Genomic DNA, 26,997 nt, shown 5'->3' with positions numbered 1-26,997 from the left:
TAGCCAGGATGGTCTCGAACTCCTGACCTCGTGATCCACCCGTCTCGGCCTCCCAAAGTGCTGGGATTACAGGCTTGAGCCACCGCGCCCGGCCTGCTTTCAGTTTTTCTTGGGTACTGATTCTGTTGGGTATCAGAATAGTATAAAGGTTCATAAATAGGATAGAATCAAAAAGTATCCCAAAGAACATAGGTTAATGTACTTTGTGTTTTTAGTACAGTGCTTAGCACAGGCTGTATTATGGCTGCATGTTTTCAAATACTACTAAAGGACTCTGACAAAGGCCTAACTATGAGTAGGGTGAAGTTTCATTGTAAATACGTTTAAGTAATTCTTAATATCAGACGTTGAATGAGAGATTCCTTGCAGAACTGGGTATGTACCAGAAACATAAAAATTAGTTGCTAATAACTGTGCTCAAGCCACCACCATCAACCAAAAGGTCGATTCTTTGTATAGCAAAGAATGATTTGCTTGGTAAATTCTACATTCTATGTTTGAGAAATCAGAATAAGTATTCTATAAAAGATTAATTCATTAAAAACTATTGAATTTCCATTATGGGTAATACTGTTAGCTGTGGTCAGAGTATGGTGATGAATCAGACATGAAAATGCACAAAACTCCCATATGGTTCTTCCAATGTAATCAGGAAAATGAAATATGCATTTAGATTACTATGCTACAGGGTAGAAAGTGTTACAAGGAGAACCAAGAGAAACAGACCAGAAGGTTTTTAGAAATTATTCTCAGCTGCAAGATCAGGTAAAGCTTGGTGGAGTAGGCAACGTTTGATCTGGCCCTTGAAGCGCATGTAGTGGTTTGAATGTACAGGAACTAAGGGGACAACTCACATGGTAGGAACTCCAGGCAAAGGAGCTAACAAAACCAAATGCATAAGGGTGGAAACCTTGGGTCCAGTCCAGGAGAGCAAAACGTTTGCTCATTTGTGGAGTATCTAAGGAGATCAACAGAGGAATGTGGCAGCAATGGCAAAGTGGCGTCAGATTATGGAGAACTATAAATGCTAAATCAAGTCATTTGAGAACTTCAAGTTACAGGCACTTAATATTTTTGAGCAGAGTAGTGATATAATTTGAGCGAGTTTTCTGGTCAAGTGTTAGTATATTAGTGATAATTTGTGCCAGTTTTCTAGATAAGTATCTTAGTTCATTAGAGACTGGGTAATTTATAAACAATAGAAATTTATTTGGCTTGGTGGGGCTGGGAAATCCAAGTTCAAGGGATCACATCTGGCAAGGGTCTTCTTGCTGCATCGTAACATGCAGAAGGCATCACATGGTGACAGAGCATGCAAGAGAGAGAGGAGAAAAGGAGAAAACTCCTGAAATGAACCTACTTCCAAAAGAACAGCATTAATCCATTTTTGAAAGTGAAGCCCTTGTGACTTAATCACCTCTTAAAAGGCCGGGTGTGGTGGCTCAAGCCTGTAATCCCAGCACTTTGGGAGGCCAAGACGGGTGGATCACGAGGTCAGGAAATCGAGACCATCCTGGTGAACACGGTGAAACCCCGTCTCTACTAAAAAAATACAAAAAAACTAGCCAGGCAAGGTGGCGGGCGCCTGTAGTCCCAGCTACTCGGGAGGCTGAGCGTAAACCCGGGAGGCAGAGCTTGCAGTGAGCTGAGATCCGGCCACTGCACTCCAGCCTGGGTGACAGAGCGAGACTCCGTCTCAAAAAAAAAAAAAAATCACCTCTTCAAGCTTCTACCTTTTAATTTTTGAAAGGGCATTCAAACCATAGCCACAAGTATGAGTAATTTAACTGGAGCTATGCAAAGACCAGTGGGAAGGCCATCCTACTGATCCAGCTGGAAGGTGATGAGGGCATGAACCATCGTGAGAACATAAAGGAGGGGCCAATGTCAGAATGCAGGCATGGTCCTCAATACGATTGTTAGGAATTGACATAGAAGATAATGATGTCAAATTGTGTTTGGAGTCACATAGACATCTAGAATACGTGTTGAGGAAGGATAAGGTGAGGAGAGGGCAACTGGCATATCAGCTTGTATGGTATGTAGAACTTTGTTTTATAAAAGGTAGGCTGAGGACCACCTGCCTTGGAATCTCCTGGAAGGCATGCCATTTAAAGTTCCTGGGCAACACACAATTCAGTAATCTTTCTAGGCCTTAAAGTGTGTGATCACTGGGTTAGAATTCCAATATAATGGTACCTAGGAGATTAGGGTGCTTCCAGAGTGGACCTCTTAGTTTTGAGATTGCCCTCCCAACTCCAGCTCTTCTATCTTGGGACTTGAGTCAGCCAAAGTTAGAATAAAGACAGTTTAAAGAAAGACTTTTATTCCTGCTAGAAAATGACTCTAAATTTATGCATAAATTTCAGTAGATCTTAAATGTCTCTTTCTCATATTAAAGACAATAAGTATATATGCCATGTCAGAAATTAAAGCCATGTTAAAAATTTTTATAAAAGAATAATAAACTCATAACATATTAATATAAATAACATTTTTAATGAAAGTAAACAATTTTGAAAACAAAAAAATGAGAAAATTGGCAAATCTTTTAAATCTGGTTAATAGAAGAGGGCTGGATTCTCATATCTGCTTCTACAGTTAATCTGTTGTTAATATGTTGTTTGGGTTGAAGTACATGAAGAAAGTCTAGTCTCACATAGATAACTCAATAAGGGAGGCATGTTTTAATAACCTTTTTAGGTAACTGTTGATTGTCTTCTTTGATATTACACTGAAATTCTTCAACAGGTGGTTGTTTCTTAATCAGTTGTAATGTGGAATCTGAAAACCTTATCAGCGAACATTTTGTACTCAGTTAATTAACTTGCATTGGTCTCTCTTGTACTTTGAATGTGTTTTTTATCTATGCATGGCTTTGTAACATCATGCATTGGTCATTTTGAAAATATTGGTTCACTGAGTAGTGTAGAGCTTCCAAGTGTTTACAGATTACTTTATGAATATCTGTCTGTTAATATCACCACCAGTCTCATCACTGAAAAGCTGTCAAACTCACTCAAAACTTAGCAGAAACAAGTTTTCTAAAATTCTAGCTTTTGCTTGAAAACAAATTTTATCATTGACAACAAATACTATCATTTGTTTTCCTTGAAATGACAGGCTTGCACATCTATTTTTGAGAAAATGTCTATCAAATACTCAAATCTGAATAATCGTAGTTTGTCCATTGAAATTTCAAGTAAAAATGGAGTTGTGTGAAGTAACTCACAGCTCAAAGAGTTGTATGGGTGCTTATTGTCAAATTACCTGTCTACTTTGGCATGTAGCAAAAATATATTTTGCTTACTTCTCATTTAGTCACAGAATATTTTAAAAGGTGTGTTTAAGAGCTAATTTAATAAAATAATAATTTACTGCCGTATTAAGGGAATTCTTGGGTGAAACTGGCCTTTTTTGCCCCTGCAAGTATGTGATTAGTCAAGAATACAGTGACTACTTGTTTGTTGCCAGTACCTCTGTCAGTGCTGAGTACCTTCGCTCACCACTGCTTTCGTACCGTAAGTGAAAATAGCAAATAATGTCTTAGTATAATTATTAACATAGATTTGATCGCCTGTGCCATCTGAAGGCGTCTTGAAGATTACCTTTTGAGAACCACTGCTTAACATTGCAGACTTATTGGCTGTCTTCTGCTAAGTATATGGATGTTACATAAACCAAGTCTTAGTTTTTACTTCCAGTAGTAAGGATTGTATTTTTTGTGCTCTCTGCTATAGAGCCACCAGCAGCCAAACAGCCTAAAGTGACACTTAAATGCTTTTCTTTGGGTAGCTGAGGGAGGCCCTGTTGGTGTCGCAGCCATAACTCCATTTCCATGGGTATCAGAAGCCTTCTCATAGCCTTTGCCTTCAGGGTGGGAGTGGGGGGTCTCTGACTACTGCAGTTTGCTTTGCTTGGGTGCTTTGGGCAAACCAGAAGTGCTGGGAAATTAAAACCTGCCCTCCTCAACAGCCCTGAAGCCACCACTGATAGGCAAGGGGGCAGAGTCGGGAGAGGTGGTTAAGACCCAGTCCCTGCACCCCTAGCATCTATTCTGTGCTATAGCTCCCAGCGTTCCAGCAAGATTAAACTCTTGTTACCCACAGCGGTCTCTGGCTTAATAAACCCTCCTTTTGTGCATTATTATCTCTTTCTCTGTTTTATGTCCAACTCTGCCACTGGTGTTTCTTAGAGTCACCTCTCAAACTGTTTGTACTGGGGGAATTCAAAAGAAGGCAAAATAAGGTTCCTTTGCTGACTATCTTCTAGCTTTTGGAGGAAGGAAGAACTTTTGTTTCTTCTTTTCTCACAACATTTTCTTATGGTAGATTTCTAATAAATATAGAAATACCTTACTAAACTAATCTTTCAGGTTTTGCAGTTAGCCATACATCCAGGAGCGTGGCAGGTATTTGTTTGTGTTTGGCAGTTTGGACTTGGAGGAAGTGCAGGTATGGGTGGGTGGTACTGTTCAACTTAAGTATCAACAGGCAGTGAGTGGGAGACAGGGTCCTTAAGCAACACAAAACCACCTCAGGTAGTTTTCCTCAGGACTCTATATTAATTATTAATTTCTGAATCCAATCTAGACATTCTGCCTGACTTACAAAGCCATCCATATTCTGTTTTCACACTAGCCATTTACTTGTCACTAACTCAGATTTTCTGTTTCACATTCATACTTCTCACTGTGCCCCATAATCCACCTGTTCCTAATTTCCTCCAAGGTTATGCTCTGCTGCCCCCTACTAACCTCATTGGATGCCTTGTCTTCCCCTTCTCTACAATATCCATCTTAACCATTCTTTACAGCCCATGGCTCTTAAACATGCATGCTCATTTGAATAGAACATTCTGTCCCTTCCCGTTTCACTGGAGCCTCTGACATTTTCTGGGAAGTAGCACCATGTAGTGGAAAAGAACACATGGTCTTTGGAGTCAGATAATCCAGAGTCTGAATCCTAGATCTGCCACTTATTTGCTGGACTTCAAGCAAAATGCTTGTCTCAATTTTTTCTTCCATTAAATGAGGATAATAAAGCCTAAAGGGTTAAATGAGATGATGTATATAAATACCTTACAAGGTTAGTTGCAATGTGGTATGTAGGTGTGGTAGGGGTGGGTGATGACTATATGTTGATCATCTTTTATTTCCTATGTGGATATTCACAGCAGATATCACTGTAGTCTGGAGACTTTGGTTTTCTTCAGCTTAACAGTAACCATTGTCTTTTTGACACTTAGTTTTTTGACTGTTTGAAAAGTGAAATGGGAAAGTACATCTCCCTTTAGATTTCAATCTTTATATCATCTTTCTGATTACACTGGAAGTTTATATGGGAGTTTTGTGCATTTTCGTGTCTGATTCATCACCATACTCTGACCACAGCTAACAGTATTACCCGTAATGGAAATTCAATAGTTTTTAATGAATTAATCTTTTATAGAATACTTATTCTGATTTCTCAAACATAGAATGTAGAATTTACCAAGCAAATCATTCTTTGCTATACAAAGAATCTATCTTTTTGGTTGATGGTGGTGGCTTGAGCACAGTTATTAGCAACTAATTTTTATGTTTCTGGTACATACCCAGTTCTGCAAGGAATCTCTCATTCAACGTCTGATATTAAGAATTAGTTAAACGTATTTACAGTGAAACTTCACCCTACTCATAGTTAGGCCTTTGTCAGAGTCCTTTAGTAGTATTTGAAAACATGCAGCCATAATACAGCCTGTGCTAAGCACTGTACTAAAAACACAAAGTACATTAACCTATGTTCTTTGGGATACCTTTTGATTCTATCCTGTTTGTGAACCTTTATACTGTCCTGATACCCAACAGAATCAGTACCCAATACAAAGTTTGTATTGACTATTTAGTGGGAGGGCTTAACTTACTTTCCTATATTTTGGCTTGTTTTGTTGTGTGGGTGGGAAAGTCCGTAATAAAAGTTTGAGTTTAGATATGTATGTCTTAGTCCTGCCTGAATTCTTAGTTGTTTATTAAAAAGAAAAAAAAAAAAAGGTTGAGTCTGTTTAAAAGATGAAAAAAAGTCCAAAGAATCACCAATCTAAAAGACTGAGGTTTTGCAGATGGGAGGAGTTTAAAAATAATTTAAAAGTATTGCTTTTCTCCTCCTCCTCCTTTTCGTCTCCCATGCTGGGAAGCATTCCTCTTAAAGTATTAACAACACTGCTGAGGTAACCTGTGTTCTAAGGCTACAACATTCACTAAGATTCGAATACCCATTTACAATTCAAGTTCTCCAAAACTGGCTTGTTTATGGGTCTCCAGTCCCACTGAGTTTTCCAGAAGTAATTTATTCTTACTTACTTTTATTTTTTAAGACTGTGGTAAGATGATGGAAAGAGGAGAACAGCTGAACTTCTCACCCTGACTCTTCCGCCACCACAGTGTGGCTGGCAGCAGTCTTGGTTGGCCTGTTGCAGAGTCCTTCAGCAACTGCCCTCTGGGGAACCACAGTTGGATAGGGGTGACAGCAGCCCCTCCTATACCAGCAAGGCCCTGTGCTCTTCCTTTCAAAGACAGAATGAGATCTCTGTATCTGCTCCTGTCTTAGTGGTTTCTTGTGGTCTTTTATGTCAGCAGTCACTTATGGAAATGTCTAGAGCGGCACTGTCCAATGTGGTGTTTTAACTTTAAATAGATGAAACAAATGATTCAGTTTCTCAGTGACACTAGCCACATTTCAAGTGCTCAATAGCCACGTGCGGCTAGTGCCCACCATACTGGAAAGCACAGATGTAGAATATTTTCATCACTGCAAAAATTTTAACTGGATAGCAGTGGTCTAGAGATCAGATTTTCCACAGGGATAACTTTGAGTACCTGTTTTTGTTGTTGATTCCTGAATATCCCTATTTTTAAAACTCATTGGTTACATCTTTCAAAGAACTACTGTTTTAAGGAACCTATTCATAGCCTTTTAATTTAATATGAGGGAACCTGGCATCTTTTTGGTTGCAAATTCTCCTAAAATTGGCTTGAGTAATAGGCATTTATTGTGCTGACATAATAAGGAGTCCTTATAATGTATGTAGGTGGTTTGTTCTGCTGCTCAGGGATGTGCTTGAGGACCCAGGCTCTATCTGTTTTCCTATTCTGACATCCTCAGTGTGTAGATATGTCTCCTTCAAGGTTGCTAGAAGGCTGATGCTGTTCAAAGATTCAGCATATCACTCAATGATATCTAAAAACTGTAAGAGAGGTGGCTCTCTTTGGGCATCTCTTTTTATTGAGAAGCTAAGTCTTTTTCAGAGGTTCTCCACAGACCTTTGCAGACCTTTGTTAGGTCTCAGTTGGCCAGGTGAGTACCTGGGATTTTTAACCTCTATGATGATAGGCTGGCTTCGCTGTGGGTAGTATAAAGACTGAAATTTTTGTCTGTTGTGTTTCCTGCTGTTTCCTCAGCACCTAGAATGGTGCCAGGTGCTCAGTAAATATCTGTTGGATGGATGTATTAATGAATAATGAGAAGACGTTGTTAACATCTATAGTGTGCCACAGAAATGAATTTACACAATGAGGACTTGTTATGCTCCTGTGTTCTCCCTCTACTCTTATTGTGGTACCCTGAGCCAGACTCTCCTGGTTGGCCCTCCTGATGAGCTTCGATTCCCAAGTGTTTATTCCAACTTTTAGTGGGGCAACATTGGATGTATAATTAGGGCATTTGGCACCACCCTCACCCAACCCCACTAGTGTTAGGACTAACCCCTTTGCTTTTTAATCTAACTGTACAAACCATAGATGAGGTTTGAGTTTGCTCTTTAACCATGTTATGTTGCAGTTGTAATTTAAGTGATACAGAGCATGGCATTTTCAGTCATTAAACTAAGAGTGGCCTTAGCCTGCTATAAGACGTCACTTCCTGTGTTTGTTACTTCTTTTGGATTTGGTTTGGGGATTGAGAATGTGGGCATCAGACAGATTTCCCTAACCTTCCCAGTTAGGCTCACTCCTCAAAACGCCTGGCAGCTGGGTTGATGACACAGCCAGTTTTTATTTTAATCTGGTGACTAAACCATGGCCCACTAAGCTGGACTGAACAACTGTATACCACTCTTCACCTCGTTGCTGGTGAAGTGCCCTGGTCTCAGTATGGGTTAGGTTGCTGCTGACCAAAGCCATGTGCAGAAGGCAAAATGAGAATTTAGAATTCCAAGTTCATTGTTGATGATGAAAGGAATGCTAAGATTGGGCACCAGACTGGGCAGGAGGTTAAAGAAAAGGGTCTTTTCACTATTAATATATTATTCATACATTATGTCATAGAAGGGACATTTTTTAAAGTTATGATATTTCCCTTTGGGTTTGTGTGTGTGTGTGTGTTTGTGTATGTCTCACTATTTTCAGGTACCATATGTACTCCTAAATGTGGCAAATGAAAACGTAGTTTCTCATTGAAAGTGTTGACTGCAGAAGTTGAATTTCCAGGTGTCCTGTGTTTCCAAGGGACAAGCTCTATTAAAACATGCAACCAAATTCTCTTTATATCTGACTCATTGGACACCATCTAATGTGTGGACATATTTGCTCTGCCTGCTGTATTTGCAGGCCTCATTGTAATTTGTATTACTTTACAGGATTCGATGGTTTCAGTTAAGAGGAATAATGGCTTTCTAAATATCTCTTTAGGTCCTAGCTCAGAGACTTGTATGGATGGAATAGGTACTTAATAACTATCCATTGAATTAACCAGTTGGGAAATGTTTTTGGACATATTTCTATTAATGTATGTAGGCATTTACTTACCTTTTGTTCCAACAGGGTTCCATTTCTTTTCTCCTAGCTTATGTGGTAATATAGTTCTTTATTTAAACCTCATTGCCCTTTTTAGTCCATGACCTCTATTTCGATCACATTAGACCTAAATGTATTTATTAGGTGTGTAACCTTGGACAAGTTACATAATCTTTTTGTGTTTTGGTTTCCTTGTTGATAAAATGAGATTGATAACAGTATTTACCTCATGAGAGTCATTAGACTGTCATGGGTAAGTGATTTAATATACGTAAAACACTTTGAGCAGCCACCATTCATGTCAGAACTACACTAGTTGGTCAGTTACAGCCATTAGTTGGCTATGGATGCAAACTCAGTGAAGCATTCTGTGGGCATTCGTTGGCTATGTGGAATTTACAATAAAGCATGCTGCATTGATTCTTATTATGAAAACTGTGCACTGCACATCCTTTGTGTTAGTGAAATTTACAACAAGCTTGTGTACAGATACACATGCACACTATTTTTGTTGTTTTAAACACTTACCAGCGGGTAACACTGCCTCCAGTTTTGTCCCTCCAGCTTATGGATGGTTCTCGAGCATATGGGTAGTGTCTGGATGTAGCCTGTACCAGATGCTATTGGTTTCCTACCCGGATCTCCTTTACTGGGCCAGTGCATCCGTCTCCCAGCTGCTGCGAGTATTGGCTGGTAATGACTCACACCTGTACCCTTCTCCAGAGGCCTGCCCTTGGCTGACAATAATTGCCCCAACCAAATGTGTTTGGGAGATTATAAGATCATGCCCCATCCCCCTCCTGTTCCCCAGGGGTGGCTAATGACTATACAAGGGTGTAATAGCCCAGCCCCCTTGCCTTTGGACTAGACAACTTCTGTGGTTCAATCCTTGCTGTAGAGTTCCTCATCGCATCAACCTGAGGCTAGATTTCTGAAACAATATCTTTGCCTAGCTTCTTCTCCCATTCTAGCCTACTTCTTTCACTTCTAGTTTCTCCTGACAGCACTCCCTCTAAATCAGGTGTATAAGAAATGCCATCTCAGGCTCTGTGTCTAGGGAACCTGACCTAAGATGTTGCTTATCTCAGTACCCCTGCTGTTTTCTTAGTTCCACCACCACCTAAGCCACTAATTCCCTATACTAAATGATCTCTGGCTTACATTCCCTCTTTATTTTTGCTTTGTTTTCTTAGTTGGACCCTGCTTGATATGCATCAACCCTGCTCATATCCCATGTCTTCACATATTTAACGTTGCTCAACATCAAATGCCCTTGATCCTCTTATTAAATATATACCTAGTTATTTTTGTGTAGTATAATGGTGAAATCATAGATTTTAGGACCTGAAAATTGGTTTCAAAGCCTTAGTCAATTATACTTCCCTCCTTAGATTGTTGTAAGAATTGTATGAGCTTTTCTTTTTAAAACACTTAGTACCTGGAAGATAGGAAGTGCTTAATGAATGGGAGCTGTTTGGCTACTGATATTATTCTTTCAAGACATTTGCCCCCCTGGGCACCGTAGTGTGTGCCTTTAGTCCCAGCTACCCACAAGGCTGATGCAGGAGAATCACTTGAGTCTTGAGTCCAGCCTAGGCAACATAGTGAGAACCCATCTCAAATTTAAAAAATGAAATTAAAAAAGAATTGCCCCATTTTGGGTGAAATGCCTATCTCTTGCTCCCAGAAGACCTAATGAGTGCCTCTATGACAGCACTTCATTGTACTCTGTTATAATCTTGGATTTTTCTTTTCTATTTCTCCCAGAAAATATAAGCTGCTCAGTGTCATCAGTGGTATATTGGCTCTCTGGGAGAGGAACAGACTTGATATGTAGGATTTGCTGATTTCCATAGTGACAGTACTTTCACCCTGATTGATTTCAAGCTACCAACAGGATGTCACTGAGCACAGAGTTGGGAAGAGAAGCAAACAGGTGACCCTTGCCAGCCAGGCCACACCAACTGCAGTCCCCACTGTTTCCCTAACACGTAACATAGTATGTGAAACATAGGAGCTAGATGTTCAGTGGATGAGTAAAATACAGTTGTTAACTGGTTAGGACTTGATCATATCCAATAAATTGGTGAAATTCCTTGAAATCTAATTGTCGTTATGTAACCAGTAGCACCCCTTTTGTACACGTGCACACATATTGCGCCTCCTATTCTTGAATGAAAGTAATGAAAGCAGTCACCGTGATGTAATGGTAAATGCCTGGGCCTTCCCTGGGTAGATTGTATACCAACTCATGCAAATCCCAATTTTGTGATTTATTAGATACATGACAAGGGATCACTTACTTTACCTCTCTCTGCTTCAGTTTCCTCAGAGAGTTGGACTAAATAATCTCTAGAGTTTGTTCTAGTCTCAAATTTGTAAAGCTTAATTAGTATGTACTTTTACTCCCTCATTCCCTCAATTTTCATCATTCCAGTACTGAAGTTTGAGTTAGCTGTTGTGCTATATAATGGAAATACAAAGAGGAATAATACATGACATGCCTTGTCTGACGAGATTCTCCATGTTTTTTTTTTTTAATTTTTTATTTTTTTCTTGAGATGGTGCCTCGCTGTGTTGCCCAGGCTCGAGTGCAGTGGCACGATCTTGGCTCACTGCAGCCTTCACCTCCCGGGTTCAAGTGATTCTCCTGCCTCAGCCTTAGCCTCCCAAGTAGTTGGGATTACAGGTGCCCAAGGCCACGCCCAGCTAATTTTTGTATTTTTAATAGAGAAGGGATTTCACCATGTTGGCCAGGCTGGTCTTGAACTTCTGACCTCAGGTGATTCACCTGCCTCAGCCTCCCAAAGTGCTGAGATTACAGGTGTGAACCACCACACCCGGCCTCTCCATATATATATATATATTTTTTTTTAATAAACATCTTATCTCATTGAGACCATAAGTGCGCTCTTGTCATCTGTTATTTTTCCTCATGAGTTAGGAAGCCAAATTCATATAAATGTATCAAAGGCCATGATTTTAGTTTTTCACAAACTTTAGCACTTTGACACATAGAGCTATTGTGCTAATAGCTCTCTAGGTGAAATTAAACAAGGCTGTCCTGATCAGCAAGCAGTTCTGTTAAAAAGTATCACCAAGGTAATGTTACTGGTTTGGAAAGAAGCCTTGTTGGATGTCTAGGTCGTGCAGCTCTCTGAGTCAGATTCAGTCTCAATTTGTAGAGAGTATAGTTCATTCGAGACTATTAAAGTCTGAAAATTTGTCTTTTGAGTTTAAGTCTAGGAGGTTTTATCCTACTTCTCTCAGACACATTTTTATATAAAAGTCATTAAGAATGGCTTAGATACTGTGTCTTCCTTCAAGGCCAAATCTGCCTATTGGCTCTACTGCCTTCTTTGTTCCTATCCACTGTGGTCTCTGACTTTTCTAAATTCCTGTTTTAATCCATACCACAGAGTTTAGCACTTAATTTTTAAAAGATACATTGGTTTCCAGTAGGAATTACTGTTGGGAACGTTTTTCAATTGCTGAAAGCTCTTTTTAAAATGAAAATTTGTTTTGTTTTTGACAGGGGCTGATAATATCCGGAAATACTGGAGCCGCTACTACCAAGGATCTCAAGGGGTAATATTTGTATTAGACAGTGCCTCTTCAGAGGATGATTTAGAAGCTGCTAGAAATGAGCTGCACTCAGCTCTTCAGCATCCACAGTTATGCACTTTACCCTTTTTAATATTGGCCAATCATCAAGACAAGCCAGCAGCTCGCTCAGTACAAGAGGTATGTCTCATTAATATGACAACTCTTCTTCTTCCTTGCTTGTGCTTTTGCTGCCACATTGGAACCTGGAAAAATGCATATAATTAGGAATGTGCTGGTTATGCTGTTTTCAACATGAAACCTTAGTTTTCGTAGGAAGCAGAAAGCCTATATCAATCTGTTAGCACTTGTTTACATACCTAACCCTACTTGGAGAGCACAGTTTTCTAGCTATTTAGCAATGGTTAGAAGATGTTTCTGGTTATATTTTTCATCTATTCGAAGAGGCTAAAGGCCTGGTTATTTAATGTTGTCTTAACCTGTGGACTTAGTTCATTCTCTTCTTCAGCTTTTCTAGGAACACATCATGAGTATTCCCATGCATTACTTGCCCTCAGATGTCATGTTCTTGTTCCTCTGAAGTGTTCAACATTGACTAGGATTCATGGATCCTATTCTGTAATCTGCTAGGCTGAAAATTGATGTCTTGTCTTGTAAATTCCATGCCATCAAATACATTTCAACATGGAACCAGTGTTTATCTTCCTCATTTAAATTTATTTCTTAGCTTGTATCTCTCCTATAAAAGCATGAGACTAATTGTGGGCAAATAGTGTCTCAGCCAACAGAGCCTCTGATTCATGGTACTAAAGTAATGAGATATGTGAATAGTTTTTAAAACTTAAATTACAGTGAATTATAATGTAAGTACAGTGAAATCAAAACTCTTGATGTATTCCTTTATACTTGTAACTTTTAGGATATGTTTTCTCCTCTGCTTCAGAAAATTGCGTGCTTCCTCAAGTGATTTTGGAATAAGATGATTAATACGAACAATCTTGCCCTTCAGCCAAGAACATAACATGTTCTAACTCCAGACCTCCCTCACACTTAGCGTGTGACCCACAGCAGATAGCCTTATTCCTGTGCCTGGCTTCTCACCTATAAAATGAGAATAATGCAATTTATTATGATAAGTTAATAGGATTAATTTGGATAATTTACTTTGAAGTTTAAACACTTAAGTAGAAGAACCATATAAACCAAGTAAATAGAGTTTTCATTCAAATTTTAGAAGCATAGTAAAAAAAAAAAGGCAAGGACCTATTATTCAACAGACAGAGCTTGTGTCTCACTTTAGTTGCCTCATTCAGCATTAAGTACGTAGCACCTTTTAAAGAATAGAGTTTGCAAAATACCTTATAGATAATATTAAGTAATTAAATAAAAAATAGCAATGAAAATCTATTCAGAAAGTCAGGAATGTGAAGATCTTCAGCATTATAATGATGGTGTCTCCTAATGTGCTTTTAAGACCTTTGGTAAATCTTTTAACTTCACAGCATCAGTTTTTCTGCCTGTAGAGTAGATGCAATAGTATGTTATGATGGGTAGTTTATTATTATAAGGTTGTTTGCTGAGGATGCATTGTTATTCCGCTGTTCATTCTGAAAAATCTGGTAATATGTATGTGTGCACTACTACACGTAGACAGTATAATGTGTGTGTGTAATATATACATAATACATATACATATTGATAGACATAGATACAAGTTTAACTTCAGATAACTTTATTCAAGTTATTTGCAATATCTGAAAAAATATTTTCTTTTTGCTTGAAAAGTTATGAACCTGTTTATCTGTTTTCCTTAGATATCATGTAATTGAAACTAATGTATCTTTAAACCTAACATATGACTTATGGTTACCCTCCATAGGAATGAAAGATGATTACATTGAATAAAGGAAGCTTTTAGCAATTAATTACTTCTGAGTATTCCTTGTGTGTGTTGACTGGCTATCTTTCCTAGGTAAAGAGCAAATATCTTTTTCCCTCTTTTTGTGATTCATCTTTCAGTAAGACTGATAGCTATAAATGTAGTCTGAAATTATTGGTCTGAAAAGGATTCTAAACTTGTGTATACTGGAGCATATGTGACTTTGAGTTTCCTTTTTATTTGTATCCATTTTAAATTTACTTTTCTCAAAACTTTTGCTTGTAATGGAATTTGCATAATACAAATATGGGGACTGCTTTAAGTAAAGCATTTTCCCCCGTGATTAAATAAACATATACCAAACAGGTGCATGTCTACACTTTAGACTGCTTTAATGGGATACATGGGCAAATTCCATTATAGGTCTTGAAGTTTATGGAAGCACAGTGACATGGTTATACTTACTTTGGGTCAGGCCTAAAAAGAAAGGGATACGTCCTAGATTTTTCCCGTTTCTTGATGACAAAGAAATTTCTCTGTGTAGTGTATTAAAATGCCTTGTTGAAGTGCTCTCAGGAATGTTTTAAGAATTAAATCAATACCTTATTGTTAGCATAAAAATGGAGTTGTGGAACTGAATCTTAAACATTTTGTAAACAATAACTTGAAAGTGGTTGGGAGCAGGCATTGGTATTATAGAAGAGGCAGTGAAAGATTGAAAAGTGAGCAAAGTCACGTGTTACTAGAAATATATTTAGATAATGGTCGTCTTTTTATTCTCTCTTTCATAAAGGTGTTGCACATCCTGTGCCCTATTGCTGATAAGCATTTTTATTCATTTGCACCTGCTAATTTGTATATGTTTTATGGAATTTCCCAATGCTAAGAAGATGATGTTTTACTCTGCAAAATACTTGTGAATTTTAGGCAAAATTCTGATTTCTCAGAATCAAGGAAGATGCATTCAACTTACCAAAAAGCACTAAACTCTGATTCAGTTAGAAAAGATAATCAGTCATAAAGGCTATTGATTCTTCTTCTCACTCCATTGAAATTATTACATTTTATGTTTAATGCAGAAAATGTGCAATAATTTATCCTGTCACTGGAGTGAATCTTTGCGAACACACTATTGCTTGATGAGCATATCAGGATACTGTTGACTTTAGAAGTGGGGAGAAGCCAGTGAAATTCAAAAGAGAAAGTCGAATTCTCAGTGGGACTCCAAAGAGAATAAAAATCATAAGGAACTTATATATGTAGTCCCTTCCCTTACTATGAGTGTTACTATGTGTGGAGCACTGAGTTAAGAAATGAAGACAATAGTTAAAATTACTATATAACCCACAGACAGAGGGCAACATGCCCAATTATTTTCTTGCCCTTTCAGAAGCAAGTGGAGTCTTGTACATTACATATTTTTTCTTTCTGTAATATACCTGGTAATGACCTGTGTTTAACTTACCAGAATTTTAAGATTTTATGACTTGAGAGCTGATAGTGAAAACATGTATTTTTAAACAAGCTTAAAAAAAAAAACAACAAAACACTAGGAAAAAGAACACCCTTTACATACTGTCTGAAAGCCAAGCAATTCTTGCAGCAGATGTTTGTTGTATTCACTTTGGGGAGGTGTAGTTACCACAGTTTTCCAGAATTTACTCATATCAACTATTTTTCTCTATAGAAAGCATTCGAGAAAAATTTATAATTTTGTCAAGAAGCCCACTTGATACATTAGGGAAAATTCTGATCTAATTTAAGCAATAAAGCTATAAAATGAGAGAAATCTTAAGGGTAAATAGGTTGGTTTCTCATTTGTATTGAATTGTAATTGTATCTAATTTGTTTTACAACTCCCATAGGAGAGCATACTTCAGTTCTGAAGTTATTTAATAGATCAGGAGGATTTTATGAGAAGTTAAGTTGATATAGTAGCCAATAAATGTAATCCTATTTTCCTTCTACACAGTTGCTGATTATGATTCTTTTACCTCCTGTTTTTTGAAATCTTATTTTCATTTTATTGGACATTGTTGTGTCTTATAAAAGGACACGTTTTGTTAACATGAAACAGTCTTTATTTTCTAGCAACATCATCTGATGTGATGTTTGTCTATATCCTTAATCCAAAAGTATTTAACTTTTTCAGAAATAGTGTATCAAAAGTACAGTGTTAACTATTTGTTGAATATTTTCTATTAAAGTGAATACTAATTGAGAAATAGGAAGACTGTGGAACAGAGTTTTGAAGCAGAATTATAAGGTTGAATGACTCTGTTGGTGCCAGGGCCCATTAACACTGGAAAATACAGCTTCTAAATTAGGGTGTCAATATTAAAGTTAAAATTTGTGATCAGGCCATTTCTCAATTTTTATGCAATTTTAACTCAGTTTGTTATTGTGATATGCATCAACCTTGGTGTTATGTTTGAAAAACAAAATATGCAAGAAAAGTATTTGCAAGTATTTTTGTAATGATATAAACTGGTTTTTTAGACCATGTTTTATTTTGGTTATAAATATTCAGATTTTTTTGAACAATGCATTCATTACTCTGTGTCATGAATAGTTTATTTGTTTATTCAATTTTCACTTTTTAGTAGTAGACATCTTCTGGAAGAGGATGCTAATATGTTTCTATGGTATTTAACTATCACGTTTAATTATAACTACTTATTTATAGATGATTAGTTCTACATTGTGTACTTTTTTTTCCTTTCTACAAGGGATCAGAGTTTTGAAAGACTGAAGTTCTTGGGCAATCTGTGTCCCTAGATAATAAACTATACTTTAAATTATTTTATATTTATATTGCTTGATAACAGATCATTTCTTTTTTGGTAATTCTATGAAGTACTATCTTCTCTGACTTCATGTGACAAATCTTTTATTAAAAAATGCAAAGCAGTGTTTAAATCGTGTAAAATACTTAGCTTAATTTAATACTACTTTCTGTATATGTAGAGAAATATGTTTGTAAAATAATCATTGGAAAGTGTCATATACTTTAAATCTTAAGAGTTTTCCAAGTGCCTTGACCTGCCTCTTGGCAGCATTTTAGAATAGTGATTTGATTTCACATGGAACAGTGTACATACCTATGGTGTGAGCAGTTTGAAAATTCCCCTATGGGACATATACTTATTCTAAAGTGATATGAGAGATACAAACTGTTTTTTGTTCATTCCTTACAGATGTACTGCACGCTGTTAAAATTAAATCTTGAGGAAACAATGAGAGGATTTGGAAGTCAATTTTCCACTGAATGACTCAGCTATCTCTTGAAAATATTTATTTCAAGAGAAGTAAATATTTCTGAATTAGCAATCATTTCATTAGGTACAAAAATGTCATTATTTTAAGCGAATTTTGAAGAGTAACTTTTAAGCTGAAAGTACTAAAACAGCCAGAATATTTTATTTATTATACATTCATTCATTTTTTCTATATGCATTCTTTGAGAAAATTAATTTTGTATACCTGATTTTCTTGATTCTATGTCTAGCCACCTTGATCTCACTATTTTTTCCTTTGTATACCTGTGTTTCTCGTATCCACCAAGCAATGTGATTAAAATGTGCCTTGTCCAACAAAAGCAAAATTTCCATGAATAAATACATTATGTAAGAAGGGTCCATTTTATCAAACAAATTATTTAGGTGGGGGAACAAAGTAATACATCTCAAAATATGACAATGTATAATAATAAAAGGAATTTTTTGTCTTCTCTTTTAAAACCCTCATTCCTTTCCACTGTCTTCCTTTCTTCAGTCACATACATATCTTCATTTTATGTAAAGTGAACATTTTGAAGCCTCTTTCAATTCTTACTATTTTTTATTCTCCACATCTAGACTTTTCACTGTCTCATTCTCCCACTTCTTCCTCTGCAGTGCTTCTCAGTTTCCTAATCGTTTATACCCCCAGAGCTCCTCATTTCTCACTATTTTTCAACACAGAGCAGAAAAAGCAAACTTTCTATCAATTTTTCATGATACCCATATTTTAAAACCTTCTAATATTAAAAATCTTTTAATTCCTTCTGGAATCGAATGAAATTCCACAGATCTTATATGTTAATGTGCATTGCATTCCTTTTTCTTCACTCACTTATGCTTATCTACCACTCACTATTCCTAATTCACTAGGAAAACCCCTGATATGGTTTGGCTGTGCCCCTGTCTAAATCTTGACTTGAATTGTATCTCCTAGAATTCTCACATGTTGTGGGAGGGACCCAGGAGGAGGTAATTGAATCGTGGGGGCCAGTCTTTCCTGTGCTATTCTCGTGATAGTAAGTCTCACGAAATCTGATGGATTTATTAGGGGGTTCCGCTTTTGCTCCTTCTTCATTTTTCTCTTGCCACCACCATGGAAGAAGTGCCTTTCGCCTCCCACCGTGATTCTGAGGCCTCCCCAGCCATGTGGAACTGTAAGTCCAATTAAACCTCTCTTTCTTCCCTGTCTTGAGTATGTCTTTATCAGCAGTGTAAAAATTGAGTAATACAACCCCCTCAAGATTATGTATCACATCAGGAAGTCTTCTTGAATGCCCATGCCTGAGTTGGGCTCTCTCATCTGATTTCCCTTGGCAACCTGGGCTAATCCAAATCGTAATATTGGAATTTTGCCTATAAATTTTCTGTCTACTCCTTAAGGTTGTAAGTTTGTTGAAGGATGGGAATTATGGCTTGTTTATGTCTCTATGCTCAATAAACAGTCAACCCTCCATATCTGTGAGTTTTGCATTCATGTATTCAACCAACCACCGATTGAAAATATTCGGGGAAAAGCACCATTCTCTGAATTCAACAGGTACAATCTATTTGTCAATATTCCCTAAATAATACAGTATAACAACTATGTAAGTAGCATGTATATTGTTAGGTATTATAAGTAATCTAAAGATGATTTAAAGTGTATGGGAGGATGTGCATAGGTTATATGATAATATTGTTTCATTTGCTATCAGGGATTTGTGCATCTCAGATTTTGGTATCCATGGGAGGTTCTGGAACCCATCCTCGAAAGATACCAAGGGATAACTGTATTTTGTTTGAAAGAGTGACTACCTCTGAATCTTACGACACATCCTTTCTTACTGGCTTCATACCATCAACTTTATCCAGATTTCCTTACTCTCTCTTTACTCAAGCCAATGAATCTATTTTTATCCTTGAATATAAAAATTTTTATTTTCCTGAAACACCAACCTGACCTTTTAATATTGCTTACAAACCACATCTTCCTCGAATCCTCACCACTCTAACCATGTTAATACATAGTTTTAAAAAGATTCAACTTGTTAATTATCATGTTTACAAATGTTTGATTTTATGTTTCTACATTTGCGTTTGTCTATTTGTGGACTTTGTTTAACACCATATCAGGGTACTATTCCCTTTCCAAAATCCCTCATAGAAATTGGCAAGACATCTTGACCAAATAATATTCTTTTAATATATTTTTAAATAATTGCTATATTTATGTTATAGAGCTTATTTTGTTTGCTAGCATCAAAATCTATTTTTTCCTGTTTAGATTTATCACATAGAGACTGGTAACATAATGAAGCTGTAAAGGGAACATAATGACATGGTTTTAAAGTGATGAATTCAATTTATTAAAAACAAATGAGGCTGAGGCAGGCAAATCCCTGAAGGTCAGGAGTTCGAGACCAGCCTGACTAACATAGTGAAACCCCGTCTCTACTAAAAATGGAAAAATTAGCTGGGCATGGTGGCGCGCCCCTGTAGTCCCAGCTACTTGGGAGTCTAAGGCAGGAGAATTCTTGAACTCGGGAGGTGGAGACTGCAGTGAGCTGAGATCACGCAACTGCATTCTAGCCTGGGTGACAGTGTATGGCTCTGTCTCAAAAAACAAACAAACAAATAAAAAAAAGTAGCCTTTTATTATTACATTAGTGAAACTTAGAAGGATTTTTTTAAATTCTTATATTTAATACGTTTTCTTTGTATACATATTTAAATATTTTATAATAATGAACCATAACTGGTAAAGTTAGAGACTGATTTTATCCAAACAATATTATTTGGCTACTTTCTGATCCTTTTGAAGTAGTATGTATTTGTTTTGTAGTGGTGATCTTCACACTTTGTATCTGTATGTTAATATTATATTTTATAAAAATTAGCATTTCATTAATCCTCATTCCACAAAGACAATGACTGATTTGAGGCAAAAGTTTAAGGTACCCTTTCCTTGTCCTGTAGTTCCTTTCATTTATTTTTTTATTTGCAAAAGAGGACTCAGTCACTACACATTCCACAGCTTACAAAGTTAATAAAACATTTGTCGAGGTAAATTAATTTGAAAATAGACACATAGTTAATGTCAGTAAGGTGCTTTGAAGATAAAAAGCACAATAAGCGTTAGTTATTATCATTATGATAATTATTATCATTATTATTATTACATAGTGTCTGCTTTAAAATACCCTTGGTTGCTCTGGGATGGCTGAGACTAATGAGAAGGGTTAATCTGTTGGAGTTTATCCAGAACTAAGGATTTAAGACATGATGCACAAATGATTTACTTTTTTTCTGAATAGATCAAGAGATATATTTGTTTATTCCTTCCCCTGAAAAAAACAGAAACAAAACTTCCTGTTGATTTTGTAATGCGGAAGCATTGGCACTCATTTTGAATAGTTTTAATGTTTTCTTATATGATCTCTAAAAATATGTCTGAGGAGAAATACAGGTCTTCTTAAAAGGTTCTGAAAACATAGCCATTGATTTCTACTTCACTATCTCTGAGTCGTGTGGAGCTTAAAATTATAATTTTTATATATTAAAAAAGAGAATAGAGCATAATATGGGAAGAAAATATGAAATCTTAGTTCTTATAAAAATGAGAAATTATGTCTTTGGGAAGTTATACAAATAACTATAACTGATTATATAAATTAGTCCCAATTAGAATATCTTAAGGAGGAGTCTTTAGATTATTCTTTAGAGAGAAGACTTCAGCATTAAGCAAACTTCTTTGCAAGGCACTGCAGATATTGGCATCATAAGTCACAGAGATGAAGGAAATACTGAAACATTTTAACAGGCGAATGTATGAAAGTCAAATGTACCCCCAGCCTCATAATCAGTAAGGCATTAGTGACATGTCTGAAGAAGACATTCCCTAATATTATTGCAAATTAAGTAATAAAAGACCTCAAGAGAATGAAAAGAGAAAAGGTGCCTGAAGCCAATGAATTACAATTGACAACCTAAAGGCAGTTGAAGAACCAATTGCTAGAGTGATTGCAAAGCTATTCATGATGTGCAGCAGACAGAGCACACCAGAAAGCTGGAACAATGCCTTCAGTTCAGCAATATTGCTTCAAAAGAATGGAAAGAGGGGAACGGGAAGAGCCACTGACCCTGAGACCAATTTCCAGGCAGCTGCACAAACTATATACTGTAATTAAAGGTTTTGACCAGTAATCACAGCAAAGCCAGACTACAGAAGTCTGGGGGGAACCAGCAACGTTCATAATGCGGCAGACATCCCTAACTTAAAGCATGGAAAAAACAGGTAAGAAAGCTGGTCCATTTCTGGCAGTGACTTTGAAAAGTTCTGCTGTGTTAGCACAAATACAAAAATCACATATTTTTGGCCTTGTTCCTCTGAGAACAAAAACATGTAATAAGAGATACCTGCTTTTATCTTTTGCGATGAATAGAATACTCTCCTACTTAGAAACAGGCTTTTTCTCCTTGCCAGTTTATTTATTTTTTTCCTTACCTATGAAGTGCATGTGCCTTTGATGAAAACAAAGAACTGAACATGTGCAATGGTACATATAATAGACTGAATGCAACTTAGAAGTGGCCACTCTTCCAGTGTACATAGGCTCGGAAATGAACTAATCCACACCTGAGTAATTTGTTTATAGCACCTCCTTTCACTTTTGTTTATTGGTATCTACCATCTCTCATTCTTTTTCTTTAATAATATCTCTTTATATAGAATTTTATATTCAGCCATGATTGTATTATTTCAATAGTCACATAACCATTTCGAGGATTTATATCATGAAAAAAGGTTATCTAGTAGTTTTGAGTGAAGATATGATACACACTTTCAATACCAATAAGAAGGTATACTACAAAGGTCTAATGAAGAAAAATATCTCATTTTGAAGGTACCACATAACTTTCAACTGACTGGGCCTGTTATGGTCTTTGCTGTGTTTGATATCACAGTATCTAACAGTGAAGTGGTAATTACCTTCTTTAGTAGAAATTCCAAGATCTAAATTGGTACGCATATAAATCTTTGACAACAAAAAAAATTTACAAGTTTTTTTTTACTAGGCTGCAAAGGAGAAGAGTCAAGTAGGGTTTAATTTTGTTTTATTTAGGCTTATATCTTAATATGTTCAAGTATCTGGATTCAGTTGCCCTAAACACAGTATAAATAGAGTTAGAGTTCATGCTACACCTGACATAAGATTATGGGATTTTATAAGAATGATCTACAATGTTTAGATGGTAACTAGCTCCATAAAATAACGGGGATTGTTTTCATAAATGAGAATTTAAACCAATGGAGCCTTATGGGAAGAAGGTTCTACATATGAACTGTGAAATAATTTAGAAGTCACATAGAACAATATAATTTTAGCACGTAGAATTTGTAATATTTATTTTTGATACTGGTTAGGACTAATTATTTGTCAAGCCAAAGCAATTCTTTTTTGAAAGGGGCCAGAGTGGAAAATCTGGGTAACTTGTGCATAGTTTAGACAGGGAGAACAAAGAAATAATGCAATGAAAATAAGAGCTTGTCAGGGGAATCCTTAGAGAACAGCTGGTTGAAGAATTACAGTTGTTAACTGTGCTATAAAAGAAAAATACTCTCTCATCAGGCGTTAGCATATTTCATTGAAGACAATACTGAATAATCCTTAGAGGGATCCTGAAAAATAGGCCAAAAAGAATCTTGAGATGGAGGTGTAATGTATATGCACTAAATAGTATTTTTATTACTGTTGTTATTATTATTATGGGAAAGCAAATCATTGTGTCCAGATAAATGCCCCGATTTTCCAAAACATGGCACAAATTGTTTAGAAAGAACACTTTCTTTCTTGTTTTATATAAATATTTACATTTTACTCAGTTTTCATATAGTTTCATTTAAAGTGGTATTTATTGGGCCAGACATGCTGGCTCACACCTGTAATCCCAGCAGTTTAGGAGGCTGAGGCGGGTGGAGCACATGAAGCCAGGAGCTCTAGACAAGCCTGGCCAACATGGTGAAAACCATTCTCTACTAAAATACAAAAGTTAGCCAGACGTGGTGGTGCACACCTGTAATCCCAGCTACTCGAAAGGCTGAGGCACGAGAATTACTTGAACCCAGGAAGCAGAGGTTGCAGTGAGTCAAGATCACATCGCTGCACTCCAGTCTAAGTGACACAGTGACACTCTGTCTCAAAAAATAAAATAGTATTTGTCAAATTTATTGGAGTTAAGTGTAAATATTTGAATTATTTAAATGTTTATTTAATATGTAAATTATTTAAATAGACATCCATAAATATAGAAATATATGTTTCTGCATATTTTGGATACTAATTTTGTATATTAACTTTGATGTTTTTCTTTAAATATAAGTTGGGACATCTTTCTGTTTTCTTAACGCTGGCTTTTAAATGACTTTTATGTTAATAAGCAAATTAAGTCCATTTTTTAAGTGAAAAAAAAACAGATTTTAAGGCAAAGCATGAAGTCACCAGGTTACTTGAGTAATGAATGGCCTGTTACTGTTAATGGAAATGTTTTTGAGCACTATCGCTGTCTTTTTTTCTTTACCAGAGAAGCTCCTTGTTTTCTTTCAATATTAATAAATCTTTTAAACTGTATTAGCACAGTTTTCTGCTCTAGGGAAATACAGTCTTCTTTAATTATTCTGAATGTTGTAGTAGCCCTTCAATTAGAACATTAGTTCTAGCAGTGTAGATGCCGAAAATATATTTTGTTGAAGCAGTGACTGACTTTTAGGTTCTAGACATTGCTTTTTTATAAAACACTCAATATGAATCTGTGATTTTGTAATTTCATCTGTTAAAAATGGAATAGAAAAATGATAATTCTTTCATTACTTGTTTTTATTTGTACTCTAGTTAGTCAAAATGTTGTCATATGTTTCTTTAGCCATGGTAATGCTGAACTGAAAAATATATACTATTTAAAGTTATATCATATTTAAGATATTAAAGGAAGAGATGTGGCTGTAATTTGTGGATTTACTTTCACCACAATTATTTTTATAATAACAACTCTTCTCTCACTCATTTTGTTTCCAAATATGCATACATTTGTAAAGAATTGTAGACGAGCTTACTTGATCCATCCTCTGTCAGTTAAGATTGTATGACTAAGGTTCTATAGAAAATATATTTCTGGGCCGGGCGCAGTGGCTCACGCCAGCCGATAATCCCAGCACTTTGGGAGACCAAGGCAGGCAGGAGGGAGTTTGAGGTCGGGAGTTTGAGACCAGCCTGACCAACATGGAGAAACCCCTCTACTAAAAATACAAAATTAGCCGGGCGTGGTGGCGCATGCCTGTAATCCTAGCTACTCTGAAGGCTGAGGCAGGAGAATCGCTTGAACCTGGGAGGCCGAGGTTGCGGTGAGCCAAGATCATGCCATTGCACTCCAGCCTGCGCAACCAGAGCGAAACTCCGTCTCATAAAAAAAAGAAAATGTATTTCTATCATTTTCATTTGAATCCCCATGTGATATTACATAATTTTTAAATCTTTAATCTTATTTTAATAATCAGCCTGAATGATTAATAAAGCCATGTGGTGCCATTTTACAAAAAGGTGTACAGTGAAAAGTCATTCACTTTTCTACTCAAGTGCCCTGTTCAGCTCTAATTTACAACTCTCAGTCTGAAACCAGGCTGCGTTATTACTCAACTTTGAATGTCAAAAGGTTAGAAATGCCAACTTAATGAATTTTCTTTAGCAGCAAAATGAAACGTGGACTGTTTATTAATATAGTCCATATTTGAATTCATTAAATTCCTTCAAATTTAGTGATTTTCTTAAAGATGGTACTTCTAAAACACTTTCAAGAAAATTAATTTTAATAGTTTAAGCTCTAACTTGTTACCAAGGTATGAATTTTTAGCAGTTTACTGAGTCAAATGAGGGAGAGGACTTAGAGGAACTATGTACAGTAATTTTGCAATTTATTTGTGATTGCATGAGGCAAACATCTAAGCAGTCATACTGTGTTTATTAATTATTATTAATTATGAAAAATTTCAAGCATGTAGATAAGTATAGAAAATATCAGACAAACCCATCCAATTCATTACCCATTAACATGTTAACATTTTATCATATTTGTTTCAGATCTTTTCTTTAAAGAAACAAATCATGAAAGCTGCATTTAAAGCTCCTTCCTTTCCCTTCCTCATCATTTTTGCATCCTTTCTCCTTCAGAAACAAGGAATATCTTTAATTGACTACATATGCATGTGTCTCTAAATAATATACAATAATGCTTTCTGTGATAAAAATTTATGTAAGTGATGCCTTACAGCATTTTAAAAAAATGTTCTGCTGTTTTATTTATATTTAAGTTCTTTCTGGATTTTTGTGATTATAAACAGCGCTGTTGATAAATATCTTTGTACATGTTTCCTTGTATATGCAAGCATTTCTCAAGTGAATACATGTAAAATTGGAGTTACGGGGTCACATGATATACCCAAGTTTAACTTGATTAATATTTAACTTGGCACTTTGGTTTGGAGATGACAAACAGTAAGACTCGGAAGTCAGAACTTCTGGATTTAAGTCCTTCTTACTGTTGACCATCTAAATTATATTGGGCAAAAACTTAAAAGTCTGTTTTCTCATCTGGAAAATGGGGCTAATCCTAGAACCTACCTCGTAGTGAATGGTGAGGATTAAAGGAGGGTATAGCACATAGAGAGTCTTACTCAGTGTTAACGGTTGCTCCCTACTTTCTTCCCCCTCCTCCTAACAGGGTTGTTATGAGGGTTGAAGGAGTTAATGTTCCATAAGGCAATTATATCAGTGTCTGGTATAGAGTAAATGTCATGGGAGTGCTTTTTAAATACACAAAAGTCAAACAAAAAAATTTAATTTCATCACAAAGGAATATATTTATATCCCTTTGAGGGTACTTGAAGAATAAATTCCAAATGTAAAAAAGAAAACACTGCAAAGCTATAAAGCCCTTACACAACCCTTACAACTTTTGTTAGGTTAAATTATAAACAGTTAACTTATTTTACTTCCATTCATATGTGCAGTATTCCGGGCAGAAGTTTTTTTTTAATCATTAGCCAATAAAATGTGCTTTTCTCTCTAGTTATGAGGAAACCAGGAAAACCAAATCTTTTGATTTTCACTTGTGACATTTGATACCAAGTCTTATTCTTTAAGGTGTTCCAGATATGTACAAATATTATTGTTAAATAGTCTTGTTCTTTAAGGTGTTCCAGATAAGTACAAATGCAAATATAGAATGTTATACTTTGAATAGTGTAGAAGAAATGAGGGAGATGATTAAACAAGGTATAAGCCTACCTGCATATCTTTGCAGCCTCACCAAAACCCAGAAATCTGCCTTTTTATAGCATGTCACTTGTGTGTGCTCCTAACATGATTGACAGATTGTTGTTTCCCTTCTTTGAAGGCTCAAGAGGTTGCTCGGATTATTTTAAAGTGTATGTCACACCAACTCTTACTCTCAGATTTAAATAGGATCTTCTC

At 36.2% G+C, this 26,997-nt stretch overlaps 1 protein-coding gene across 1 annotated transcript in view; it reads left to right on the top strand.

Annotated features, from left to right (window-relative positions):
- The window catches only part of ARL15 (ADP-ribosylation factor-like 15), a 455,923-nt gene that overhangs the window by 195,652 nt on the left and 233,274 nt on the right, over positions 1 to 26,997 (top strand). Inside the window, exon 4 of the mRNA XM_011939353.1 lies at positions 12,306 to 12,514. Coding sequence (XP_011794743.1) covers positions 12,306 to 12,514 — 209 coding nt within the window. The remainder of the gene's footprint in view (positions 1 to 12,305; positions 12,515 to 26,997) is intronic.

Source organism: Colobus angolensis, unplaced genomic scaffold, assembly GCF_000951035.1.
Source record: "Colobus angolensis palliatus isolate OR3802 unplaced genomic scaffold, Cang.pa_1.0 Scaffold180, whole genome shotgun sequence".
Lineage (NCBI taxonomy): Eukaryota > Metazoa > Chordata > Mammalia > Primates > Cercopithecidae > Colobus > Colobus angolensis.
This window is presented reverse-complemented; position numbering and strand designations above follow the sequence as displayed.